Raw genomic sequence first — 18,945 nt, 5'->3', positions numbered from 1 at the left:
CTGAATCACAGGATCCATTAGCCTGTCAGGACAAAAAATGCATATTAAGTCAGGCTGCAGGAGGTGTGGCTATGTCTACACTTAAAATGCTACAGTGGCACAGCACCTGCACACTGCAGTATTTTAAGTGTGGACACTCATTACAGCGAAGGGAGAGGTTTTCCCTTTGCTGTAGTTAATCCACCTCCATGAGACGCGGTAGCTAGGTCAACTGAAGAATTCTGTCTACATGGTAGGGAGGCTGGCATGGCATAGCTACATTGCTCAGGAGTGTACATTTTTGGCATAGACCAGCCCTGAGATTCAGTGAAGGGTTTCACCCTACATAAAAGGGAGCTTTGAGACCACATTTTCTTGAGTGCAGGAATTCTCTTACATACTCATGAATTAAGGCATCTTCTTTCTCTCCAATTGATCTGTAGCTATATGTGTGCCACATTTGCATTTGCACGTGCCTGAAAAGTATGGCTTTAACTTTTTGTATCTGCCTGCTCAGGGTGGAATCCAACTCTCACCGAAGTCACTGGGAGCCAGATTTGGCTCTCAGCTTGCTAAACTGTACTGCATCCTTCAAACTGTACTGCATCCTTCAAGCACAGCATGTTACGGACATCAGCACCATCCTCATTTGTTAATGCCTTTAGCACTTTGCCCCCTTCCCATTCTATCCTCATCCAAATATATGCCAACTGGTACCCGCTTACTATGCATCTTTTAGTAATCCTTACATCGAGAAAAAAAAAAACAACTTTCAGACTGATTACAGATGAGCCAAGAATTTGGGATTCAATAAACATAGGCAATGGAGAACTTTACACTTAATGCTTAAATAAGTAAATGCTTGGCAATAATGCACGGGTCGCTTGCTGGTGGTTTCTCTGCAGCTTGAGGTCTTCAAACCAATTTTGAGGATTTCAATAACTCGGTCCTGGGATAGGGGTTGTTATAAAATTGGATGGGTGGGGTTCTGTGGCCTGCCTTGTGCAGGAGGTCAGACTAGATGATCAGATTGGTCCCTTCTGACCTATGAGTCTATGAGTCATTTAATAGATATGCAGAGCATGCTTTGAACAGCCATGTATATAGTCCTTTATATTACCATCCAAGCATCATTGGGCCACTATATTGCAATCTATTTCTTGGGAAGGGGCCACCCAAGAAGTAGGTCACCAAAAGGCTTAGCCACCAGTGAGATGTTTAGACCTTGCTTCAAGTCTGAGGCCATGTGAGCGTCAAGGTGCTTTGCAGGCAGGAGGCTACTAGTGTAGTCACAGTTTATATGGGCAAAATTCATTTTTGCCAGCATAACTTATTCCACTACCCTTGAACTAGACAGACAATCTATATTGGCCAAAGGTGCAGTTTGTGGATACCACTGCAGCTACGGTAGGGACTTTTGCTGGCACAGCTGTATTGCTCAGGATTCACATCTCTTCACACCCCGACCAAATAGCTGTTATGCCAGAAGTCTGTAGAGTAGACACGGCCTGACTTACCTAAAAACATGTTTCCTATAGCTCTGAACCTCCATCCCACCAGTAAGGAGATTTTTTTTGGGGGGGGGGGTTTGCAACATTTAAAAACTACCAGATTTAAAACAAACAAAATCAAAGCCTGACTTTTGTAGGTCTGCCAAATGATTTTCAGAGGAGAAGTACAAGTAAGATCACAATCACCACTGAAGTTATTGGGAGCGGATAGCGTTCCACACCTAGAACATATACAGAGCTGGCCTAGTGCACTACTCACGTTCGCAGCATATATACAAAGATCTGATTGGGTCAGGAACAGCAAGGAGCTGTGCATGAGTGTGTCTTTTGATTTGGTACTACAATTATTGATTTACTATTTAAGAGTTGGGTTCATTCCAAGGTAAAGAACTCAAAAAGGAGCTGACAGACTAGAACAAGCTGTTTATCCATTTGCGGGAGCAGGTCACCACTTTGATACAAGATACACATGACCACCAAACTAAATCCTGCACCCTTGAAGATAAAAAAAAAAAGAGAGAGTTTTACCACTAACTTCAGCAAGGGCAGAATCGGGCCCAAAACTAAAAAACAAGCACGGAGCCCAAATTCCAAACACAAGGAAAGCTCACATTTTTAACAGAATGGATGACAAGACTAGAAAAAATCCACCTCAAATGGTCATAACTTGGCTGATGATTGGGAAATTAAGCAAAAGAATAGTTTCTTAACACTGAGCCCATTAAAACATCCGAGTGAATGTTATGATGAGTGTGGCTGGCTAGGGGAGATTCACTTTTCACTGTATCAAATCCTAGAAAACCAGTTGGGCGGGGGAGGAAGAACACCTCCAGGAATTCAGTCATTCCTGCAGATTCCAGCGTGAAGCCTGCTAATATGACTAGACTTGGGCACTCATGGAGAGGCCCCAGATGGAGTAGGGTTGCTAAGTGGGTGCTGTGGAAGATCTTGGAATATATACAAATTACTTGGAAGTCATCCCTTCAAGGGCCACATCGTTCTTCTCTCCCTGTTTGCTGCCTTACCCCCATCACCGGAGTCAGCTATTTGCTAAAGACCTAAAAGCCAGAGTTTTCTGCTAAACTTTGATGCTGCTATTTTTTAACTGATCAAGCCCTAGATCTACTGTAACTTGTCTCTTCTTCAGAAGGAGCCCTTATAGCCTGTACCAAGTCAGTTGTGCAACACTTCAGCATAGGGTGGGGGAAAGAAGATTACTAACTGAACCCAAAAAACAGGTTTCAGGTGGTACAAACCAGGCTTAGAAGTATTTATTTTGAACCCTCCGGGCACAGTTTTGCTCTCACATACCTGTACAACTCCCTTTGAAATCAGAAAAGTCATGCAAAGATACCATCGGACAGAAGTGAGACTTAAAAGCACACTCAAGTAGGGGTACACCCCCGTCATTACCTTCACATGATAATGAGCATCCAGCAGGATGTTGGCAGGCTTGAGGTCCAGATGGAGTAGTGGCGGGGACATGCAGTGCAGGAAGTTCATACCCACAGCTGTCTCATGGATAATTCGGAAGCGTAGCTCCCATGGCAGTGGTTCTGAGGCCAGGAGCTTTTCCAGTGATCCTGTCTCCATGTATTCCATGACCAAGCCAACAGGTTCTTTACAGATGCCATACACAGGAAGAATGTAACGAAACTTTGCCATTTCCATCTTCTTGGCCTCTTCCAATAGCTCCATACGCTCCCTAGATGAAATGGAACATACCATACAGGGTTCAATGGTCATTCAAAAACACTCATACACACAAATGGTTGTCTCGTTCTGACAAAGTACCTCTGCGCATTAGCTCACAGCACTGAATAATGCATTTAATCATCCTTATTTGGTTGAGCCTCAGATGATGTCCAGTATCCACAATTAGTGTTAAGTCCATTCGTCCACTGATTACATGCACACTTGCTTTTAACAGAGCACATTTAATGCTTAGATTTACCATAATCATAACTCCCTTGGCTATTAAAATCATTAGCCTTTTGTGAATCATAAGACAAAGTTCATTTCTAATCATGATAGGACAGTATTGCTCAGACTGCCTTGTGACATTTAAGTAACCAAAGCTGTATTAGGTCTAGGGACAAATGCCTCAAACTAGCTCCTTAGAGAGGGGAGTTTTTCCAATCAGATGAACACAGTACCATGAAAGTCCCATTTCCAACATGGACCAAGTCCCATTTGTTACTACAGTTCTCCATCTAGCACTGAAAATGTTGACCTTCATTTTAAGTTAACAGGCCCAGTAGAGTAGGTATCTAATGTATCCAGACTTATCACCACACTGTGCAACACAAGCATTATTTACAAATCATGTGCCGTCTGACCCCATGAGTTGCTCCTTTTAAAGTAAACGGGAGTTAAGGCCATTCACTACCTCCCAGAACAAGATCCCACTGCAAACAATGAGGCAGAAGACTTACTGCTGATTTCACAATCTAGTCATTCATATTTGTTTACCTGAAGTTAAGACCAAATCTGATAATACAAGCGGCCCCATTCTAAGTTTATATAAAGGACAGAGAACCAGAAATAGAGAGGGTCACCTTTTTAGAAAGGAATACAACCAAAAATTAACAATAGGACAACATATCCATGAGCCAAAGTTGCACGGTAACAATAAAACCAGGTTGCTTCTGTTCTCCAAGCAATAAAGAGAGGTATAAAAAAAGTCATGTATCATCAGAAGCTCTTATTCCATGCAAGCCCTTGCAACATACACAAGCCATCCAAGTTGGGAGGACTTAAACTTTCACTCCTTAGTGCAGCTAGAGTTCAGTCATTTCTAAATGAAACATTATATGTTCTTAAAACCTCTGTGAAGCATTTTGGAAGATAGGCTATAAAAAAATAATAAAACCAACATTCAAGAATAGATAAAACTTCTTCATTTTGGTTCTTCAGCATGGTGGATTTGACGCATTAGTTTCCCCTTAAAATGCAATGAAAACGTGGACTTAGTTTAGACATACTCTAATTCTTGTGCGGTTCGTCACTTCAGTCAATTAGAACCAGCAGGTCTGATAAATGCCCAGGGCCAGATCCCAGACTGATGGAAGTCAAAGCTCTGTTGACTTTAATTGAAAAATACCACAAAATTTCTATGATCTGATGATTTGGTCCTAACTGTGTTGCACACCTTATGAAACTATTATATAGTAACTGACTTTTTTTTTTTAAATCACATGATTCAACTACTACTCAGAAAAGTTAAGTGCTGATAGAGCTTATAAAGAAAAATCACAAAGAAACTTTGCTACTTCTTATGCTCTGATCTGAAGTGCAAAGAATGGAAAGATCCATAGAATTCCACAGCAAATACCATAGCTGCTAATGCAACCTTGCAAAATTTGAAAAGAGGTATTGAGCTGAGAAAGATCTAGTCCACTACTCTTCTACAGTAGGAATTTAAATTCTTCTGACACAGAAGAGGATCATTATTCTGCTAGAAAAAGGACAGTTACTTTATGAAACCAGTTTAACAAAATCAAGACAACATGCCAAACACGTTCTGTGCTCCAAGTATTTACCCACTGATTTTATGAACCAACTTCATAAGTAAAAGGTGTTTTACACTGTCCAGTATATCACAGCATAAGGCTGTGTTGAACCAAGCATTCTAGCTACGTGAGCCATGCGAGTCTCTTTACCCAACATTCTCAGCGAGCTCTGGGAGGAAGTTTGGGTGTGGGCTCTGGGGTGGGGCAGGAGTCAGGAGTGCGGTGTTTACCTTGGGTGGCGCAGCTCCCAAAGAGACCAGCACACTCCTCTGGCAGCAGCTCCTAGGTGGAGGGTGCGGGGAGACCAGGGGGTCTCTGTGCTTCGCTGCCGGCAAGCACTCCCCCCACAGCAATTCCCGGCCAATGGGAGCTGCAGAGTCAGTGCTCGGGGCAGGAGCGATGCAATGCACGGAGACACACACACACACACACACACACCCCGCAGGGACATGCTGTCTGTTTCTGGGAGTGGTGTGGCGTAGAGTGAGGGAGGCAGCATGGGCAGGGAGCCGCCTTAGCCCTGCTGCTGGCATGTCTCTGCATGCCCCTTGGGGGGAGGGGCAGGTGGTCTCCCTGCGCTGCCTGGGACAGGAGCAGTGCACGGAGCTGCCTCCCCTCGGTGCCAGGGGTACGCAGAGATGTGCCAGCAGCCAGCCGCTTCTGAGAGCAACATGAGTCCACTGACCAAGGCTTGCAGGTAGCCTGCTTGCCTGAGCCCTGCTGCACCATTGGCCGGGACTCAGGGGCAGGTTGTCAGATTATATTTGTCCTGCATTTTGGGGGTCCCCTGTCATGGTAAATCCACCTCTGGACCCAAGAAGATAAACATCCACTACAAAATTAAATATCAACAATGTTTCTTAACAGATTTCAGATGCTAGCCATCAACCTACAAACTAAGCCTTGAGGCTTAGCACTTTTCAGTTGAAGAGCTTAACATTTTATCTTGAAGTATTTCTCCACACTCTGGGGCAGGAAAAGATTCCAATGGGTCATTCATGGGAAATATATGTGAATCAACATCAGTCATTAGAACTAAAAATGCAAGTGGTAACTAAAAATCCTGTCTAGCAGATGTAACAATCTGGTGTGGTACTGTTGAATGATGAGTGACTCACAGTTAGCAGGAAGACACTAACCTAATAGCCAACTTTTTAGAATTGGAATCCATGAGAATTTGGGGGGGGGGCGGCGGGAAAGGAGAAAAATGGTTTTTTTTGTTTTTTTGAGACGAAGGAAGGAAAAGCTGGAGTGTGGGCAGGAACCTCTCCTCTATTATCCATGTTGGCTCTTGTTGCTGCCTTCAGCAATTTTCCTTTGAAATAATTGCCTTTGTAGACAAGCACGGAGGCTCCTCTTTGGCATGCTGGAAGGGAGCTCCCATGAACAGAACCACCAACTCCTTGCCCTCAAGCCACATACATAGCCAGCATAATTCATCAGGCTTGAGCTAGCTTTGGAGTCTAAGAGGTGTAAAATCTGTCTGAACACTCAAAGGTGCAGTTAGCAAGAATCATCCAGCAACCACTTAACCATGTAAACGGAGCCATGTGAGACACATTCACAGATATGGGGTTTCTTGGTTATGAAGGGGTCTGAAGTTATAGCAAGATCAAAGATTCTGCCTTCCACTTCCTCCCCTACAGGAGAGTAAACTCCCTGTATAGTTAGTGCTCAAAAAGTTTTTTTAAAGAGTGACTAGTAGATTTGAGTGCCCAACTTGAGAAGCGCTAAAGGATTTTCAGAGGGCAGGAGCTCAGCATTTCCTGAAAATAAAGTGCTTAAAAGGGTCTCTCAGTGCACCCAAAATCATTAGTCAGTTTGAAAAATCTTGGGCAGTGTTTATAGTTAGCCCATTGATCTAAACAAGTTATTTTCAATAACAGCAGTCAGAGATGAGAGATCTTTAACTAGTCCTTTCTGATTGCCCATCAAATTTTGCACTATCAGAATACAATCCTCAGTGTTCTTAAAGTGCTTATCACCTGGATATCTACGTGCTAACAGTACCACACAGAGCAGTAGGTGGGGGTGGGGATTGGATTAAAATGTTTTAAACAGATCAAGAGGGTCTTTTATACATGCTCTTAGTTATTCAGCTAGACATTTAGTACAAGTTGCTGGTGCCTGAGGAACACCACCACTTCTAAATGCACCTACATGAAGAAACAATGTTCATTTTAACTTATTTAATCATAGGGCACAAGACTAATCCCAATTTATTATTACCCCCATCAGCTGCAATATTCTACATTACAACCTGGGAGATCATTATCCTGCCGTAATGATCTTCTTTATTCAGTGTTGTGTTGCTTGTCTCCCTATATGCTAGTCACTACTGGGGGTAGAATAAGAAATGAGCTTCCATCAACGACTCTCTCACATAATTCCAGTTAATAAATATATATTTTATAGTACTGCTCAAAATTTTATTATATTTTTAATTCGGTGTTCTGTAACTAGGACTACCCCAGCAGAACGCACTGTATCAAAACAGGTTTCAGAGTATCAGCCGTGTTAGTCTGTATCCACAAAAAGAACAGGAGTCCTTGTGGCACCTTAGAGACTAACATTTGTTAGTCTCTAAGGTGCCACAAGGACTCCTGTTCTTTTTGTATCAGAACAATATATAGCAGCTAATTAGATAAATATGCATACTGCTTGAAGGTCTACTCTAACAACTTGGACCTTTGGCATACCTAAAAAGGTTGTTGCTGATTTGCCTAAAGGTCTTTTTCAAGATATCAATTAGAGAGATCAACTCTGACGTCACTTCACTATTTAAGTTTTCTTTTTTTTTTGCAACCCACTCCAAAAGGAATGAGGCGGTGTCAAATGCCTCCTCTATCACAATAGAGACCCTCCTTCAAAAACACACAAGAGACAGACCCAGATGTTAATTGACGTGTGCCCACAAGGGCTGATCAAAACCAGAAGTGATCGTCAGTGATTTGAAGAAACTTGATAACCCATTGTTCAGTTTTGTAAGTCTCCCTCCCAGTCTTCTTCTAAAGATAACCTTGATTATTTCCCTTGTGTTGTAGTCAGGATGAAAGCCATTTGAGAACCTCTACATTGGCATTTCTCCCCTTTTGTTATGCCCCAAGGATTGCACTCTGTGAAGAGGAATACAATTTTAACATTGACCAAGTAATCCTTGCAGTTATGCATTTCCTGAGAGGAATCTAAACAAAGTTAACTATTACTCCAGACATATATAGTGATCCAGAGGGAAGTCAGAAAGAATCAGGAGTATTAATCTCTGGACAACCTCACAAGCAAAACAGCTGGAATGCTCTCAGGCAAGGAGAGACCCGTCCCATTTACAAAGACTTTCACCACAACTCTCTAGCAAGGAATACAAGTAATATCAGAACCAACTGCCACTGGCTGAGCAGTGATCCAGAAGCAGGACAATTACTGAGCAGCTTTTCAAATTTGGGTTTTACATACTAATCCTTTCAACTGTGTCATGCCACAGTATCCACTTCTGACACATCCATCTTCCACTGCTCATTACAAGCTTCTCCACCAATTTGCAGCAACAATGTTTTCAAGGACACTTATGATTGAATAGATGGTATTACTAATATCTTATTGACCCTCAGAATGGTATGTGGACAAGGTAGATAATACACACTTTATTGGGCTACCACATATTTGCGGCCAAAAAGATTCCTTCATTCACATTAATATAGTTCTCAGTCCATTCTACACCGGCAGACAAACACTGTTGACCATACTGGCTCACTATGGCATTGTAACTAACCCCCACTCCCCCCCACCACCCCGCAACTTAGTGGTAGTTAAAGATAGGAGACTGAACTGTTTATAAGCAGTGAGAGAACATTAACTAGGACATTTAGGTTCTCTCTCAAGGAGCCTTACATGAACATTGAATTTATACCCACACATTCAGCAGAGATTGACAGAAAGGAGCTTTTTTCAAGAAGTTAACTTTTACATCCAAGCAACAATGCAGCATTCTCTACCAGTAGGATGTTTCTTAGTACTATGAGGATCCCACTGTAGGATGTGTGTGTGGTTTAACTAAGGTTCCTTTTTCCCTAGAATCCACCACAAAAGAGTCAGATACCAAATATGTTCAGTCAAAAAGTCCCCTTTCATGACCTTTACGTATACAACCTAGAATGGGAATGAGATATATTCAACAAGTGCATATAAGAACTTCTGGATTTCTCCCTGTGAGTTTGTTCCTCTTTGCCTCTGATATCCCCATATAAAAGCCATTCTAGGCACAGGGCTAATAAACTTGCTTCGTCCACCACTAGTCCTTCAGATTAGCTTGCTTTACTTCTCTCTGGTGCATGCTCTCTTTTGATGCTTTGCTTGGACTTCCATTGATCCTCTCCCCTCTTTAGAGAAGAAAGTCAAAATAGGCCCAGTTCTACCTCCAGATACATAGGTGTCTCCCATGAAAGTCAACTGGGAGGCTCAGACAATACGTTTCTAGGAATGGAATTTGGCTCAATACCCCCAAGATGACTTAGCTTTAAAGGAAAAGTGCTTTTGGCTGCACACTCACTCCTCATTAAACCTCACCTAGAGCTCAATAATCAGAGAATTGCCAACTACCACCACCAGAATTTGTCTACAGAAATGCAGCAAAGACTGAGATGTTCCTAATAAGACCACATTCCATTACTACAGACCCATGTTTTAAATTTGGTACCAAGCCAGCTAAAATAATTCTATATTACAGACATTTCCTGGAGCTTTTCCAAGGTTATTTTTAAGATTTAAAGAAGACGACTAGACTAACTAACAACAGTTGTTGATCTATGGATTACTCAGGCTAGTTTGAAGTAGCCTTAAAATCTATAGCTGAAGAGTTAGTGTTTATTTAGTATTGCCTCCACCCAAACCCACCCCAAATTTCTGAGCAGTACAGCTACTTAGAAAAGCTTCAAAAGGAAATCTATTCGTTTATTGGCAGCTTCTACAAGCTCCTGAAGGAGATTTGGTGGCATGCTGTGAGACTCAAAGGAAGTCAAAATTCAACTTTTATTTAAAAAAAACAAACAAAAAAAAAACACAACCCACACAAATCAATCTTTCAATACCCTAGCCACCATAAACATTTCTACAATTCATTGTAGAAATCTTGCAATGCAAGAAGAGGTTCTAAAATAAGTACAATCCATTGCAATTGTGCGTACCACCTAGGAGCACTAGTCCTGACCCATGGCCCCATTGTGCTAGGCATAGTTAATCCATTTCCCCGAAAGCCGGTAGCGATGGGAGAGCTTCTCTCATAGACATAGCACTGTCTACACTGGGGGGTGGGAAAAATGTCTGTATAACTAGATTGCTCAGGGATGTAGATTTTTCACACCCTAAACATAGGGTGATCAGAGAGCAAATGTGAAAAATCAGGAGGGGGAGGGGAGGAGTCTAATAGGAGCCTATATAAGAGAAGACTCAAAAATCAGGACATCTGGTCACCCTACCTGAGCCACAGTAGTTATACTGGTGGTTCCCAAACTTTTGTACTGGTAACCCCTTTCACACAGCAAGCCTCTGAGCGTGACATCCTCCTCCCCTTATTAAAAAAAACAAAACCACTCAACACACACATTTAACACCATTATAAATGCTGGAGGCAAAGCGGGGTTTGGGGTGCAGGCTGACAGCTCATGACCCTCCATAAAATAACCTCAACCCCCTGAGTGGTCCCAATCCCCAGTTTGAGAACCCCAGAGTTATACCAATACAGGGCTGTAATGTAGACCTGGGCCTAAGTGACAACAGATAATTAGCTAGACAGACAGCCAGAGGATTACAAGTAAACAATGAGACAGTATTGATCGGCATTATAGACTGTGATCTCAGCACGTATCAGCAGCCTAGTTGTTAAGTGTTTTTGTAGGCATTGCAGCAAAACATTGAAGCCCACTGAGAACCTGAAAGTGAAACTGACTTCATATATTTTCACCTTACAATATGCAAAGATACAGCGAGAAATAGAAATTAATATCCAATGTAATAATCTAAAAAGATGTTACTACTAATGGCTGAGGTTTTAAGATCTAGCTAGGAAATACATCAGCTTTGAAAGGCTTAACCAATACACATGCAACTTTCATTTACAACATATTTTTTAAGTTAAGAGCATACATTTAATTGTTTAACTACTTTGAAATCACTGGATGAAAGATGTTATCCAATTGCAAAGTATAATATTAAATATGAAGTCCAACTTAGTGAAAACTCATATTAAGTTAGAGATTTCCCCATGTCAAACCAGGAGACAATTTTGTTTATTGTTTCAGGTTCCTTAAATCTAATATTTGAACACTGCTTCTCCACACTCCTGAGCGCCTGAAGAAAAAAGCAGTAGCAGGTTGAGTAAATGGAAGTGACAGTCCTTTAGCCTAGTCCAATACTGAAAACAAAACAGGTTTAGCAAATTCACCAATTGTAAGAGAAAGTTATTTGCACTTCAGTTGAACACAAAATAAAAAAGCCTAAGCAATTGTTTGAGTATACTTAACTAAATTTACCCTTTTAATTTTTTTGTTGTTCTCTTTTATTGAATCATCTGCAACTTTTTGGCCTATTTTAATCTTAATTCTTTTTTTCTGACCTAACAATTACTACATCAGGACATCACTTGATGGGGGAAGACCATGGGCTTCTACCCAACACAGGGCTACCCACCTCTGGTCTCCTCTCACCATGCAGAATCTTCTGCAATTCCTAGGAAGGGAGAGAGTGCCATGGAGGTGGCTGGTGACCCTTCTCACAAGAGAGGAGAGTGCTCCCTGCACTGAGGGTCCACACCATACACTGATCATGGGGGCAAAAATCTGGCCTAGAACAGCTGCAACGCTCCACCTAAGTGCCCTATACCATGTTACACCTAAGCTAGGGCCTTGTCTACAGAAGAACCATTTTTATTAGGGAACAAATTTGTTCCCTAATGAGGGCATGAAACAACCAGAATAAAAGGAAACAAATCAGAGCACAAGAGACAGCTGACCCCATCTACCAGGTGGGGCTCTGTCTTCTTCTATTGCCACGGAATACATTGTCCTTTTTCCCAGGGGATGTGGCCCCTAATCATGCATAGACCCCAACTCTGCAGACTTGTGCATACCAGTCCAGTGAAGCAAAGCCACATTAAGCAGATTTAATGCTTAACAGCAGCTCTCAGAAGTGGCTGCAGCTAGCACAGTTTACAGCTGTAACAAAACACCACCTGAGGTCCCATCCAGACTATAAAGTCAACCATGCAAACTAACCCGGTTACAACATGGTAAATCAGACCTAGTTAAAATATGGCTTGTCTTGAAGCTGGATGGGAACAGATTCTGCAGTAGCCACACCCTAACCCTACCCTAGTCACAATCAGGTCCCTCAGCACAATGGGTTTTACCAGGAAAATGAGACAAAAGAAGCTCCACCTCACATCCTGCTCCTCCCTCATTTGCGCTTTGAATGGAAAGTGTCAGAGCACTTCCCGTTAAATGCCGCCTTTTGTTGACCTCTTGAGCATTGGTGGGTGGAGCCCATTAGCAGCACTAGCCAACACATGCCTGATTAAGGCAGGGCAGAACACTTTGGCAATGGCTCCCAGCTAATAGGCAAAAGCCGGACTGAATTGGAGGTAATGCAATATTCTTAGCCTGCCTCAAGCGGCAAAGCAGCATAGCCAGTGTCTGAAGAGGCCAGCCCAGAATAGCGCACACAAGACAAAAGCTGTTGGCCTTGTCCTCATTTAAGTATGAAAACGGCCACATATACTCAGGGAAAGTTTAGCAGCTGGGGGTATGTCTTCACTGAGTTTAATTACAGTCTCTGCGTACACTGTTTGCACACCAGGTTACTATATAGGCTCCATTCACATTTGTTGGCCACATTCACTATATTATAGCCAAGTTTTCAAAAAAAGTCAGTGTTCTGGCCCACAGCTCTGGCCTAAATTGCTTTTCATTTAAAATCAGTTTACAGTGGTAGAGCAAACTGTGTGATAAATCCAGTCTGGCCACAGCAGCACTGAAATTGTGCTTAAATGCAAGTATGGTTGTTTATCCTGAGTAGCCCAGGTCAAAAATGTAAGCTCCTAAGGGAGCTAAAGAGTCAAATAGGGTCTTCCTATTTCCTCTTATGTTTCACCACTACATTACATACGGCACCTTCAAAGTCCCAAGTTATGCTCTCACTCATAGCAATAATTTCTATATACAGGAAAATATCAAGAACTCTTATTCATTACAATAAGCCTGATGCCTATACCAAAGGAATTCTGTAAGAGCTATGGCAGTCAACCTCTAGCGGACGGGAACAGCTCTCAGCCCTACTGAAATTGCTCTATATTTTTAAAGAGCCAACCTGCGTCCCTTATTCTGAAGCCTAAGTGATTCACTTCTCCCCCCATGGGAGATTCACCCCACCAAGACCAGGGCTGGGTCTTTAACATGCAAAGAGTTAGTATGCAAGCACTCCACAAGGACCCCCACTTTCCTAGTCACATGCTTAAAATACCTTCATAAAAAACGGGACGGACAGTTGAAGCATCTCATGGAAATAGAGGGGAGGAAGCAAGGATAAGAAGCCTGCTCTGGATGTTGAAGAGTTAGACCAGTGGTTCCCAACCAAGGGTACACATACCCCTGAAGGGGTACATCAACTCATCTAGATATTTGCCTAGTTTACAACAGGCTACATGAAAAGCACTAACAAAGTCAGTACAAAATTAAACCTTAATACAGACAAAATGAGAAAGCAAACAATGTGTCAGTACTAGTGTGCTGTGACACTTCTGTATTTTTATGTCTGATTTTGTAAACGAGGAGTTTAAGTGAGGTGAAACTTGGGGGTACACAAGCAGTGGCGGATTAACAAATCTGGCGCCCCAGGCCCTCAAAAAATTGCCAATCCCCCCCCACGCCAGCTCTCCTCTGCTCCCCCCCCGCAGCAAGCCTGGGAGGGAGGGGGGAGAAGGGGAGTTGCAGCACACTCGGTGGATGGCAGCGGTGGAGCGCAGGTGAGCTGGTGTGGGGAGCGGTTCCTGGCACCCCCCGGGTTACTCCCCACGCCTGCAGGCCCCAGCTCACCTCTGCTCTGCCTCCTCCGAGTGCCACTACTCACTTCTACCTCCCAGCACATTCACACGGCAAGCCTGGGAGGGAGGTGGAAGGAGGGAAGCGCAGCACGCTGGGGGAGGAGACGGCAGGTCAGGGATTTGGGGAAGGGGCAGAATTGGGGAGGGAGCGTGAACAAATTTGTCACCCTAGACTTAGGCCTAGGCGATAATACGCCGCTGTACACAAAAGACAAATCACACTCCTGAAAGGAGCAGTGGTCTGGAAAGGTTGAGAGCCATTGAGTAGAGCATCTAAAAGGCTGAGCCACAGGAGTGGACATTACCAGCTGAGGTCAGTTTCCCTATTCTACAATATCTATTGTTTCAGAAATACTGGTACTCAGCCCACAACGGCCCTTATTTCTGACAAGCACACTCAAACCTTACAAGTTAGAAATAGTGACCAAGAGACCAGCTAAGCATTACTAAATAGCAATGTAACCAACTCATGATTTTATTTACATCTCATGATTTGTTTCTTCCTACAGTCCTAGCTCAGAGGCTCTCAAACTTTTGTACTGGTGACCTCTTTCACATAGAAAGTCTCTGAGTGTGACCTCCCCCTTATATATAAAAAAAATGTATTTAACACTATTATAAATGCTGGAGGCAAAGCGGGGTTTGGGGTGGAGATTGACACCTCATGACCCCTTAAGGGGTCCTGAACCCCACTTTGAGAACCCCTGCAGTCATGTGATTATTAGGGCAGTAGATTAATCACAGTTAACTCACCAATTAACTCAAAAAATTAATTGTAATTAATCAGTTTTAATCACAATGTTAAACAGAATAAATTGAAATTTATTAAATATTTTGAATGTTCTACATTTTCACATATATTGTATTGTGTTGTAATTGAAATCAAAGTATTTTTTACAAATATCTGCATTGTAAAAATGATAAAATAGTATTTTTCGGTTCACCTCATACAAGTACTGTAGCACAATCTCTGTTGTGAAAGACCAATTTACAAATGTAGATTTTTTGGGGGGGGAGGGGATTACATACTTCATTCAAAACAAAACAATGTAAAAGTGTAGAGCAGGGGTAGGCAACCTATGGCACGCATGCTGAAGGTGGCACATGAGCTGATTTTCAGTGGCTCTCACACTGCCTGGGACCTGGCCACTGGCCCAGGGGGCTCTGCATTTTAATTTCATTTAAAATGAAGCTTCTTAAACATTTTAAAAACCTTACTTATAACAATAGTTTAGTTATATATTATAGACTGATAGAAAGAGACCTTCTAAAAATGTTTAAATGTATTACTAGCACGAAAAAACTTAAATTAGAGTGAATAAATGAAGACTAGGCACAGCACTTCTGAAAGGTTGCTGACCCCTGCTTTAGAGCCTACAAGTCCACTCAGTCCTACTTCTTGTTCAGCCAATTGCTAAGACAAACAAGTTTGTTTACATTTACAGGAGATAATGCTGTCTTCATATTTACAATATCACCAGAAAGTGAGACCAGGCATTTGCATGGCACTTTTGTAGCCGGAATTGCTAGGTATTTACATGCCAGATATGCTAAACATTTGTATGACCCTTCATGCTTCAGCCACCATTCCAGAGGACATGCTTATGATGCTTATTAATAAAATAATGTATTAATCAAATTTGTGATTGAACTCCTTGGGGGAAAATTGTATGTCTCCTGTTCGGTTTTACCTACATTCTGCCATATATTTCATGTTATAGCAGTCTTAGATGATAAAATGAACAGCATGTGCTGGGTCAAGGAAACTTTCACTGCAGATTTGACAAAATGCCAAGAATGTGAGATTTCTAAAGATAGCTACAGCACTTGAATCAAGGTTTAAGAAACTGATGTGCCTTCCAAAATCTGAGAGGGATGAGGTGCGGAGCATGCTTTCAGAAGTGTTAAAAGAACAGCACTCCAATATGGAAACTACAGAACTCAAACCACCAAAAAAGAAAATCAACTGTCTGCTGGGGGCATCTGACTCAGATAATGAAAATGAACATATTTCGGTCCACACTGCTTTGGATTGTTATTGATCAGAACTAGTCACCAGCACACATGCATATCCCCTGGAATGGTGATGAAGCATGAAGGGACATATGAATCTTTAGTGCATCTGGCACAAATATTTTGCTACCCTGGCTACAACAGTGCCATGCAAATGCCTGTTCTCACTTTCTGGTGACATTGTAAACAAGAAATGAACAGCATTATCTCCTGCAAATGTAAATAAACTTGTTTGCCTGAGCAATTGGCTGAATAAAAAGCAGGACTGAGTGGACTTGCATATTCTAAAATTTTACATAATTTTTAATGCAGGTTTTTTTGTACATAATTCTACATTTGTAAGTTCAACTTTCATGATAAAGAGAGATTGCACTACAGTACTTAGTATTTTTTAATTCACCTAATATATTTCCTTTGTTTTATTACAGTGCAAAAACTTGTAATCAAGAATATAAAGTGAGCACTATATACTTTGTATTTTGTGTTGTAACTGAAATCAACATTTGAAAATGTAGAAAATATCCATAAATATTTAAATGGTATTCTATTAACAGCGGAATTAAACATGCAATTAATCACATTTAATTTTTTTAAATTGCTTGACAACTCTAGTGTTTACATGAAAATCTCCACTTCATTTAAAAAAAAAAAAGTTTTGAAACCTCTAGTTGTGAAGAAAAGCTTGAGTGACATGATATGAATATAATTTAAGGGCTCCATGACCAAAACAAAGCACACCTTTATCTCCTCCCTCCCCCATCTCATAATTTTTAAGCTAATCACATGGTATTTTGGTGTCTGACTCAGGATTTCTATATGCACTACAGCTGTAGCTGTGTCAGTCCCAGGATATTAGAGAAACAATGTGGGTGTGGTCATATCTTTTACTGGACTAACTTCTGTAGTGAGGGAGACACCAACAGAAGTTGGTCCAATAAAAGATATGACCTCACCCACCTTGTCTGAGGATTTCAGAACATTTGAGGGTGAAAGTAATGCAACAGTTACTAGTAAGTTTTCTGCAGTACATTTTCAGGGTAATGAAGTCTTTGTAATGAAAACCTACTACAGCACTTTACTAATAATTCACAACTCACTCAACAGTAAAATTCTTCTACTGCACTCCCCTACCCCCAATGTTCTCAAAGAGAGTAAGATTTCCAAAAGTGACTGGTGATTTTGAGGGCTCAACTTGTGCTTTTACGGACCATGATTTTCAGACAACTTGGAGCACCAGTGACCAAAAATATGGTCCTGTTAGAATATCTGAATTTGGGCACTTAAGATTTTTGCCCATCTATCTACAAAAGCAATCAACCTAATGGTGGGTAGCTCTTCCTAACATATTTGACTCAAGCAACTTACATTTTGTCAGTAACTACACACCAACCCTTTAGTACTCTAAGTGGTATGAAAATTACCAAGTGATATATAGAACCCTTTTTTGTAACAAGATAGGCCAAGGTAGATTTTGAAGCAATTTTTAAAACCTGCACATCCTTCACCAGCAGACTGTGAACAAGGAATATGAATGGCTACCAAATGCCCCTTGAGCATAAGGCTAAAATCCTGCAAACACTTATGGACAGAGGAGCACCTACAGGATATGGACTGTCACACACAGCTGTCCAAACGGGACTTCTTTCTAAATCCCAGGCCTTTTCCTCCAGCACAAACTCCTTCCTGCCAAAGCCACCCCATCCCCACCTCTTTCCTTCCAGCTCTCAAGTGCCCTGCTGAAGGGGCAGGCAAGTACTGTACAGCACTGCATGCTAACAAGCTTTTTCGTTTTAGCATCTGTTGTTCTCCTCAAAACATTTTGCTTATTAAAGCAAATTGGACTTTCCTATTAGAGATACTGTTGCAATTTAACTACAGTATTTACACTCTTGCCTCGCCCTGCCGACTCTGTAAAGCGGTTTCCAGTGATTATTTTCATACGTTAACATGCACTGCAGAAGCACTATACCAAGAACTTCATGCAACAAATAAATAAAAAATCCAGGGGTAACAGGAGGGTGTGGAATTCTCTTGCAAATCACTTTCCGTTGCTAATCAGACATTTCATCGGAGATAACTGACAGTAAAATGGAAATCTTAACAGAAAGGAGTTAGATTTCAGAGTAGCAGCCGTGTTAGTCTGTATCCGCAAAAAGAATAGGAGTACTTGTGGCACCTTAGAGACTAACACATTTATTTGAACATAAGCTCACGAAAGTTTATGCTTAAATAAATGTGTTAGTCTCTACGGTGCCACAAGTACTCCTGTTCTTTTTAGAAAGGAGTTAGATAGCTTCAGGTACTACACTTGCTCCTACAATCCCTGGCAGTTTGTGATTTTATAGTCATTTTTCTGTTTTAAGCCTGGTTTTTCTCTCCACTCTTGCTGCGTTGAAGTCACACACAAACAGGAGAAATTGACTAGAGCCAGAGGAACCAGTGGAATTGAACTATGTATGAAGGGCTTTGCAAATACACAGAGCAAACAAACTCAAAAGAGAGATTAGAGGGAAAATATTTCTCTCTTTCAGTCCCAGCAACCTTGGGTGTTACTTTGAACAACAGCAGAAAGATTGAGAGAGAAGTGTGAATTGGAAGTTGGCTATCCCCCTTTCAATGGAAGTAAATGCACACACCTTTTTGTAGACTTGCATGTCAAAAATCTCAAACTACACATTTCAGCAGACGGGTCACTTTGCGTGCGTCAGTGCAAAAGAGCTGCACTGATAAACTGGCTTCATTTGCTTCCAAATCAAAACGGGCGGAAAAAACCCCCGATCGTGCTCTACCTCCCTTACCGTCTTCAGCTTAGCGCTCCAAGCATTTCAGTTTTTAAATGCAT

The 18,945-nt window shown here is 41.7% G+C and overlaps 1 protein-coding gene across 1 annotated transcript in view; it reads right to left on the bottom strand.

Moving 5' to 3' along the window:
• Nucleotides 1-18,945, bottom strand: part of RIPK4 (receptor interacting serine/threonine kinase 4) — a 37,862-nt gene that overhangs the window by 18,249 nt on the left and 668 nt on the right. Inside the window, exon 2 of the mRNA XM_030577329.1 lies at nt 2,904-3,195. Coding sequence (XP_030433189.1) covers nt 2,904-3,195 — 292 coding nt within the window. The remainder of the gene's footprint in view (nt 1-2,903; nt 3,196-18,945) is intronic.

This window comes from Gopherus evgoodei, chromosome 1 (assembly GCF_007399415.2).
Source record: "Gopherus evgoodei ecotype Sinaloan lineage chromosome 1, rGopEvg1_v1.p, whole genome shotgun sequence".
Taxonomy (NCBI): Eukaryota; Metazoa; Chordata; order Testudines; family Testudinidae; genus Gopherus; species Gopherus evgoodei.
The sequence above is the reverse complement of the archived record's forward strand: the minus strand, read 5'-3'. Positions and strand labels throughout refer to the sequence as shown.